Source organism: Alexandromys fortis, unplaced genomic scaffold (genome assembly GCF_014885135.2).
Source record: "Alexandromys fortis isolate MF-2015 unplaced genomic scaffold, M_Fortis_MF-2015_v1.1 scaffold_116, whole genome shotgun sequence".
NCBI lineage: Eukaryota > Metazoa > Chordata > Mammalia > Rodentia > Cricetidae > Alexandromys > Alexandromys fortis.
Window position 1 is genome coordinate 3,151,179 of NW_026067998.1, and position 9,270 is coordinate 3,160,448.

Consider the following 9,270-nt stretch of genomic DNA (forward strand, 5'->3'; position numbering starts at 1 on the left):
GCTAGTTCCAGGACAGGCTCCAAAGCCACAGCGAAACCCTGTCTCGAAAAACCAAAAAAAAAAAAAAAAAAAAAAAATTTCCAGCCGAAAGAAGTCCAGGCCCTTATGAAAACATTGCAGAATTCTAGCAGACCATCGAAGGACTGATACGAACACTCTTCAAATTTTCCATAAAATGAGAAAGGAAAACTTAAAAATTCCCTTTTTTGTGTGTGTTTTTTTGAGACAAGGTTTCTTTGTAGCTTTGGAGCCGGTCCTAGAACTAGCTCTTGTAGCCCAGGCTGGCCTCGAACTCACACCTGTGCCTCCCGAGTGCTGGGATTAAAGGCGTGTGCCACCACTGCCTGGCTAAAAATTCCTTTTGTAAAGTCAGTATTATCCTGATACCAAAACCAAAGATCCAATGAAGAATAAAATTATCTCCGGTAAATGGTGGCACACACCTTTAATCCCAGCACTTGGGAGGAAGAGGCAGGCAGATCTCTGTGAGTCCGAGGCCAGCTTGGGCTACAAGAGCTAGTTCCAGGACAGGCTCCAAAGCCACAGAGAAACCCTGTCTCAAAAAAAAAAAAAAAAAAAAAAAAAAAACACAACTGGTCCAAATGCAAAGAGCAAAAACGGTTGGATACTCAGCCTTGGTGGATACTCAACCCCCTTTGGTACATCTACAATACAACCCAGGCACAGAAAGCCCAACAAACATCATGGGAGAGGGATGGGAATTTGTAAGATCTGAAAGACCAGGGTATCTGGTTCGAGGTAGCATGCTGCACCCATTAAAACTCAGCTGAATAAAGGCTATATATCACAAACACAGCCAACTAAATGCAGGTTAACTCAAAGTAGTCACACTAAGATCAGGAACAAGACAAACATGTCCACTCTCTCCATTACACATCAATATACTTAATGCTATAGATAGAACCTTGAGAAAAGAAGGAAATAAAAGCGAGACAAATTTGAAAAAAAAAAAGATGAAAGCATCCTGTTTTGCAGATGATAGGATCCTATACATAAAAAAAAATCCTAGCGACTCCACCAAACTCTCTTAGAACTAATAAAAACCTCTAGCAAAGTGTCAACAATAATAGAAACAAAAGAAAGGCTATAAACTGAGGGAAACTGAACAACTCTCTGCTGAATAACTACCGACTTAAAGGTAGAAATAAAGAAATGAAAGACTTCCTAAAATTCAATGAAAATGAAGGCACAACATACCCAAACTTATGGGGCACAATATTCCTCAAACTATTACGAAAAATAGAAACAGAACGAACACTGCCAAAATCTTTTTGAGGCCACAGTCATCCAGATACCAAAACCTCACAAAGATACAACAAAGAAAGAGAATCACAGAACAATTTCCCTCATTAACACTGAAGCAAAAATACTCAATAAACTAATCCCAAACCAAATCCAAGAAAACATCAACAACAACAACAAAAATCCACCATGATCAAGAAGGCTCCACCCCAGAGAGGCAGGGAGGGTTAAACTTATAAAAATCGGCGGCCTGAGCTCTAGAGCTCACTCACTCCCTTCCGCGGCGGCGGGCCGCACTGCCCCTCGATCTTCCCGGCCCGACCCCTCGATCTTCCCGGCCCGGCCCCTCGATCTTCCCGGCCCGGCCCTCCGGTCCTCCCGGCCCGGCCCCTCGGTCCTCCCGGCCCGCCCCTTCGCCCGCCCGGCCCGCGCTCGGCCCGGCCCGGCCCATCTTGGGGGCGGGCCTCCGCAGCCCGGACTCTGCTTCCTGTTCGGAGACGGCCTGACGCTGGGATCGGCGGCCGCTCTACTCGCTCTACCCGCGCCGCCTCGGTAAGGTCACCGACCCCCGGGAGGAGGCTCCAGGCCGCGTCGGTCGCGCCGAGCCTGGCTGTGCGTCGCCATGGCCCCAGTGCAGCAGGAGAACCACCAGGTAATCCCTCCGGGCGGGGGCAGCGGCTCGGCGTCCGCCCCGGCTCCTCCGCCGCCGGGAGCCGCGCTGGCGGCGGCAGCTGCGGCCGCGGCTAGCCCTGGTTACCGGCTTAGCACGCTGATTGAATTTCTGCTGCACCGGGCCTACTCGGAGCTCTTGGTCTTGACGGACTTATTACCAAGGAAATCTGATGTGGAAAGGAAAATAGAAATTGTACAGTTTGCTAGCCGGACCCGGCAACTCTTCGTTCGATTATTAGCTTTAGTCAAATGGGCTAATGATGCTGGCAAAGTAGAAAAGTGCGCGATGATCTCAAGCTTTTTGGATCAGCAAGCTCTCTTGTTTGTGGACACCGCTGACCGCTTGGCCTCCTTAGCTAGAGATGCACTGATCCACGCGCGCCTGCCTAGTTTTGCTATCCCGTATGCCATTGATGTGCTGACTACTGGCTCTTACCCACGACTTCCAACCTGCATCAGGGATAAAATTATCCCTCCAGACCCCATTACCAAAACTGAGAAACAAGCCACGCTTCATCAGCTTAATCAGATTCTCAGACATCGGCTTGTCACAACAGAGCTTCCTCCGCAGCTCGCGAATCTTACCGTGGCAAATGGCCGCGTGAAGTTTCGAGTTGATGGAGAATTCGAGGCAACCTTGACAGTCATGGGGGATGATCCAGAAGTCCCGTGGCGCCTGCTCAAGCTAGAAATCCTAGTTGAGGATAAGGAAACGGGAGATGGCCGAGCTTTGGTTCATAGCATGCAAATCGACTTTCTCCATCAGTTGGTGCAGTCCAGGCTTTTTGCTGATGAGAAGCCTCTTCAGGACATGTACAACTGCCTGCATTGCTTCTGCTTGTCTCTTCAGTTGGAAGTGTTACACTCCCAGACTCTGATGTTGATCCGAGAGAGGTGGGGTGACCTTGTGCAAGTGGACAGGTATCATGCTGGAAAGTGCCTCTCTCTCTCAGTTTGGAACCAACAGGTTCTAGGGAGAAAAACAGGCACAGCGTCTGTTCACAAGGTGACAATTAAAATGGACGAGAATGATGTCTCCAAGCCTTTACAGATTTTTCACGATCCTCCTTTGCCAGCTTCGGATTCTAAATTAGTCGAAAGAGCCATGAAGATTGACCACCTGTCAATAGAAAAGCTCCTGATTGACAGTGTCCATGCGAGAGCCCACCAGAAGCTGCAGGAACTGAAGGCCGTTCTTAGAAGCTTCAATGCGAACGAAAACTCTTCCATAGAGACTGCACTTCCGGCTCTGATTGTGCCCATCTTGGAGCCCTGTGGTAATTCGGAGTGCCTGCACGTTTTTGTCGATTTGCATTCTGGAATGTTCCAGTTGATGCTTTATGGACTTGACCAGGCCACTCTGGAGGACATGGAAAAATCTGTGAATGATGATATGAAGCGGATCATCCCTTGGATCCAGCAGCTTAAGTTTTGGCTTGGACAGCGGCGTTGCAAGCAGTCTATAAAACATCTGCCTACGGTAACCACAGAAACGCTGCAGCTTTCCAACTGCTCAACGCATCCCGTCGGAAACCTCTCCAAGAACAAGCTGTTCATTAAGCTTACCCGCCTTCCACAGTACTACATTGTTGTGGAAATGCTTGAGGCTCCCAATAAGCCCACTCAGCTAGAGTACAAGTATTACGTCATGTCTGTGAGCGCTCCAGATGCTGACGACAGCCCCGTCACCGCACTGCTGCTGCAGCAATTCAAGGACAACATCCAGGACTTGGTTTCCTCCACGAAGACTGGGAAACAGACCAGAACTGGTATCAAGCACAAGAGGTCTGATGACCCGTGTCCAGTCGAAAGCAAGAAAGCCAAACCATCAGGAGACACGTGTGCCTTCGATAAAGTTCTAGCTCATTTTGTCGCTATGTGTGACACCAACATGCCGTTTGTAGGGCTTCGAATGGAGCTGTCCAACCTGGAGATACCGCATCAGGGAGTGCAAGTGGAAGGTGATGGCTTCAGCCATGCAATTCGCTTATTAAAGATTCCTCCCTGCAAGGGAGTAAACGAGGACACCCAAAAGGCCCTGGACCGCTCTCTTCTTGATTGCACTTTCCGATTACAAGGTAGAAACAACCGCACCTGGGTGGCAGAGTTAGTGTTCGCAAACTGTCCGCTTAATGGCGCTTCCACCAGGGAGCAAGGACCATCCCGGCGTGTTTACCTCACGTATGAAAATCTGTTGTCTGAACCTGTTGGTGGTAGAAAAGTAGTTGAGATGTTTCTTAATGACTGGAACAGCATTGCCCGATTATATGAGTGTGTGTTGGAGTTTGCACGTTCTCTACCAGACATACCTGCTCATCTGAATATTTTCTCTGAGGTTCGTGTTTATAATTACCGAAAACTCATCTTGTGTTATGGAACCACCAAAGGAAGCTCAATTAGTATCCAGTGGAATTCCATTCACCAGAAATTTCACATTTCTTTGGGAACAGTTGGCCCAAACTCTGGGTGCAGCAACTGTCACAATACCATTCTCCACCAGCTTCAGGAAATGTTCAACAGAACACCAAACGTGGTTCAGCTGTTACAGGTGCTGTTTGATACTCAGGCGCCGCTGAATGCCATCAACAAACTCCCTACTGTGCCGATGTTGGGCTTGACTCAGAGAACTAACACTGCCTACCAGTGTTTCTCCATTCTCCCGCAGTCGTCCACCCACATCAGACTGGCCTTCAGGAACATGTACTGCATCGATATATACTGCTGTAGTCGAGGGGTCGTGGCAATACGGGATGGTGCCTATAGTCTTTTTGATAACAGCAAGTTAGTTGAAGGCTTCTATCCTGCGCCCGGATTGAAGACATTCCTCAACATGTTTGTGGACAGCAGTCAGGATGCTCGGAGAAGATCTGTAAACGAGGATGATAACCCCCCTTCTCCTATAGGAGGGGATATAATGGACTCTTTGCTATCACAGCTCCAGACACCTCAGCAACAGTCGTTTCCCAAGCAGCCGGGAAGTTCAGGCGCTTACCCTCTTACTTCCCCTCCTGCGTCCTACCACAGCACAGTCAGCCAGTCTCCGTCTATGATCCACACCCAGTCTCCAGGAGCCCTTGACCCTAGTTCTCCATACACTATGGTGTCACCGAGTGGACGAGCAGGAAACTGGCCTGGATCTCCTCAAGTGTCCGGACCCTCACCAGCAACCCGTTTGCCTGGAATGTCACCAGCCAACCCGTCTCTACACTCTCCTCTTCCGGATGCTTCTCATTCTCCTCGAGCTGGCACAAGTTCCCAGCCAATGCCAACCAACATGCCTCCACCTCGCAAACTACCTCAGCGCTCCTGGGCAGCATCCATACCCACCATCCTCACTCACAGTGCCTTGAACATCTTACTGTTACCCTCTCCAACGCCGGGCCTTGCGCCTGGCCTGGCAGGCAGTTACCTCTGTTCGCCACTTGAGAGATTCCTCGGCTCTGTCATCATGAGACGACACCTTCAACGAATTATTCAGCAGGAAACGTTGCAGCTGATCAACTCCAACGAACCCGGTGTAATCATGTTCAAGACAGATGCCCTGAAATGCAGAGTAGCCCTTAGTCCCAAAACCAACCAGACCCTTCAGCTGAAAGTAACCCCTGAAAATGCCGGACAGTGGAAACCTGATGAGCTTCAAGTGTTGGAGAAATTCTTCGAAACAAGAGTTGCAGGCCCACCGTTTAAAGCCAACACACTCATAGCCTTCACCAAGCTGTTGGGAGCACCAACACACATCCTCCGTGACTGTGTGCATATTATGAAGTTGGAGCTGTTCCCAGACCAAGCGACACAGCTACAATGGAATGTTCAGTTTTGCCTCACCATCCCTCCCAGCGCACCGCCGATTGCACCTCCTGGGACACCAGCCGTGGTGTTGAAATCCAAAATGCTCTTTTTTCTTCAACTGACTCAGAAGACATCAGTCCCTCCCCAAGAACCTGTCAGTATAATAGTTCCCATCATCTATGACATGGCTTCAGGTACCACCCAGCAGGCAGACATTCCCAGACAGCAGAACTCTTCTGCGACTGCGCCCATGATGGTCAGCAACATTCTGAAGAGGTTTGCAGAGATGAACCCACTGCGACAAGGTGAATGTACAATATTTGCAGCTGTTCGGGATTTAATGGCCAATCTTACACTTCCCCCTGGTGGGCGTCCATAGACACTATTGTTTTTAATCCAGGAAGGCTGACACACACAGGCTGAATTCAGCCATCAGTTTTTAAAAGGAAAAGGACTTTCTTTTTTCTTTCTTTCTTTTTTTTTTTTTTAAATCGTAAGAGCTAAATATTTTAAACTGGCAACATTTTTCAGGGTGCATTACTTTTATCCAAAAGACCATCAATCTTTTGAATAGTGAACTTGTATAGTATGTTTAAATGTGATATATTTCAAACTAGGTAACAGATCAGTGTCTGCTTGACAGTAATAAGTTTAATATTACATTTTATACTATAAAGTAATGAAAATGCCAAACTTGTTTATTTAATTGTTTTCTTATGTTTTGGGTATAATGGTCTTTTTTGATTTTTGTTTTTGTTTTTTTTTTTTTTTTTTAAGGCAGGTCTGTCATTTTTGAATACTGTAAAACTGTGACGAGCTTTATATTGAAGTTGTATTTTAATATGGCCGCTTTGAATCCTTACACAGAAATGTTTTGGGAGTTGTTAAACATGTCCCAAAGAAGCAATATTTAATAAAACTAGGATGTAAAAGTGACACTCACTGGTGTGTGTGTAAGCTCTCTAGAGTTCTTAGGGCCTCCCTTCATCTTTAACCTGGTGGGGCCAGTCAGATTTTTAATTACGTATGTCTGAAATTTGGCCAAAAACTTTTTTTTTTGTTTTAAGGTTAATGTAGTTTCTTCAGACATTCCTAAAATTTAGCACCTTGGTTGTTTGTCAGTATAGGATTTGGGTAAAATGAAAGAACTTTGTCTTTGAAAAGAGACAGCAAGTGATTTATAATGATCAAGGATCCCAAATAATACAATTATTCTCATGTGTGAGGAAATGGGAACCTTTTTGCTAGGAAAATGTCATGGAAAGGATACTTCTGCATACAGCATTAACTAGGAAGCAAAGAACTTGAATGCTCTAGTTTGCATGAAGTGTCGGTGACAAATCTTTATCTTATTTAACTTTTTACCTTCCCCAGCACAAGTGGGGTTGTTCTGAACAATCTCAGTTTAATTCATTGTCAGCAAAGCAATAGGATATTTTGCTGGACACAGTCTGGTCCGGTCATTTGAGAAGTCCACGGTGCAGAGCCTGTCTAGAGTCCAGTAGAGTTCTGGCACTGGTGCCGCTCAATAGGGTTTCTATCTAGAGTTCTATACTGTCTCTCGCAGCCAGCCAGGGACTTTTTAAGCTTTGATGAATATGATCTGATTCAAATGTTTTTTAATGAATTGATGTTATTTGGAGCAGGGTTTTTTGTTTTTATTTTTTATTTTTTTAATGATACTATCATGCTGAGTTGTAGCTAGCCAATGTAATATGGTCCTCGATGAAATTTTAGATGTTTGTCTGATTTCATTTTAAGATGATTAATTGAGATTCTATAACTGTAACCACCAGATTCTGGTTTTAAGCATCTCACTGCAACTGTATCATATATGCTCAACTTTGCTTGAATCTCCATTTTCAGTCAGAGCTGAGGCCTTTTTTGTCCTCTGTGTCTCATTTCTGCCTTCACCTCCTGCTTTTCACCCAGCTCTGACACTTCTCCAGAGTGGGTGCCTAAACTCTTCTTCTTCCTTTAACCTAACCCTTTTCTCCTTCTGTTTTCAATTCTCTTCACAGTGGTAATCACATGGGTTTGGCAAGCTAAGATGTCTTGATCAGGAGTCAGTCCTTTTCTTTTGGGAACTAAATCCTATCTTTCATATAGAAATCTACATGTATATACAAGAAATGTATTTTTATCGGCAGGATGATATTTTTTCAGATAATTTTATGAATAGAATTAACTTTTCAGGTATTTTCTCTTTTAAGTGTGGTTTTGAAATGTTAATTGCATTTTTATACATAATGCATTCAATGGCTACTTTTTCCTAATTCGTACACCTTTGAATGCGTTGTGTAAAACAAGTAAGATAGAATTCAATGAACAGAATTTGATTTTGATGCTTATTAAGAGTAAACCAATGAATTTGAATTTTGATATCATGCTTGGTACTTGTAATTGGTATATTACTTTATTAAAGCTTGGAAATACTTAGCATTTGAATCGTAATTTTCATCACAAACCATGTCTTTTGCCTCTTTTGTTAAGCAGGTTCAGTCAAAGAAACTGGATGCCATAGTGATTTTTCTCTAGTAGGTGATTTGGAACTTGATTTTAATAAGGTGTTTTCAATGTGATTTTAGTATTTACAGTAATAAATAAAATTTATACAAGCTTCAGAGAAAAAAACCATATGAAAATCTGTCAATGTAATTCACCATATAAACAAACTGAAAGAGAAAGAAAAACACATAACCATCCCATTACATGCGGAAAAAGTCTCTGACAAAATCCAACACCCTTTCATGATAAAAGTGTTGGAGAGATCTTGGATACAAGGGGCAAACCTAAACATAATGAATGTAATAATCAGCATTCCAACAGCCACCAAACATCAAATCAAATGGAGAGAAACTCAAGGCAATTCCACTAAAATCAGGAAAAAGACAAGGCAGTGCATTTGGTGTATATCTATTCAATATAGTACTTGAAGTTCTAGCTAGAGCAGTAAAGACAACGAAAGGTATGGGAACCCAAAAATGTGAACCTGTTTTGCCTTGTTTGAAGGTCAGAGAGTTTGAGCTTATTTTTGCTCTTTCAAAGTTGCTGACAACAGGTGTGGCTATAAAATAAGAGATCCTGACCTGGGATGTGGTTACTTGGTGTTTTGAATGTTAGCCCGTACAGGTGGGTCTGTTCCACCCTCAAAGGTCAGAGAATTCAAGCTTACTTTTGCTTCTTCTCTCAAAATAGGAGGTTTGACTTAGGGCGTGGTTGCCTGCAGTAAACTTGGTCTAGGGTGAGTTCACTGCCCAAACATCCAATACTTTACTTTGGAATTAAATGGCTTGCTGTCTCAAGTATTGGAGCAAGTACCTGTTCTGGTTGCCCCTTGTATCCTGTTAAAGCTGTGTTTTGCCTTCTTTCCCCCTTTTGTATTGGGGTAAAAGTGTTTGAAAACTAAATGTGTGCTAAGTCAGAATTCAGAAAATTCAGCATTCAGGGTCTGCTGAGTTGCCCTCCTGGTACTCTCCCGTGTCTCTGTGTGTCTTCTTTTCTCTGCTCCTCCTACCTAACATTTCTAATCCTCATGCCCCTACC

At 44.6% G+C, this 9,270-nt stretch overlaps 1 protein-coding gene across 1 annotated transcript; it reads left to right on the forward strand.

The window, feature by feature from the left end:
- The first annotated feature begins 1,767 nt into the window (after positions 1-1,767).
- LOC126512647 (mediator of RNA polymerase II transcription subunit 14-like) lies at positions 1,768-8,671 on the forward strand. The gene has a single exon (XM_050160523.1). It carries the CDS (start codon positions 1,886-1,888, stop codon positions 6,101-6,103), a length of 4,218 nt encoding a protein of 1,405 aa, XP_050016480.1. The 5' UTR covers positions 1,768-1,885; the 3' UTR covers positions 6,104-8,671.
- The last annotated feature ends 599 nt before the right edge of the window (positions 8,672-9,270 follow it).

What these genes read in the sequence shown, in the direction of transcription:
- LOC126512647 (XM_050160523.1), top strand. Translation starts at nt 1,886, where the DNA reads ATGGCCCCAGTGCAGCAGGAGAACCACCAGGTAATCCCTCCGGGCGGG.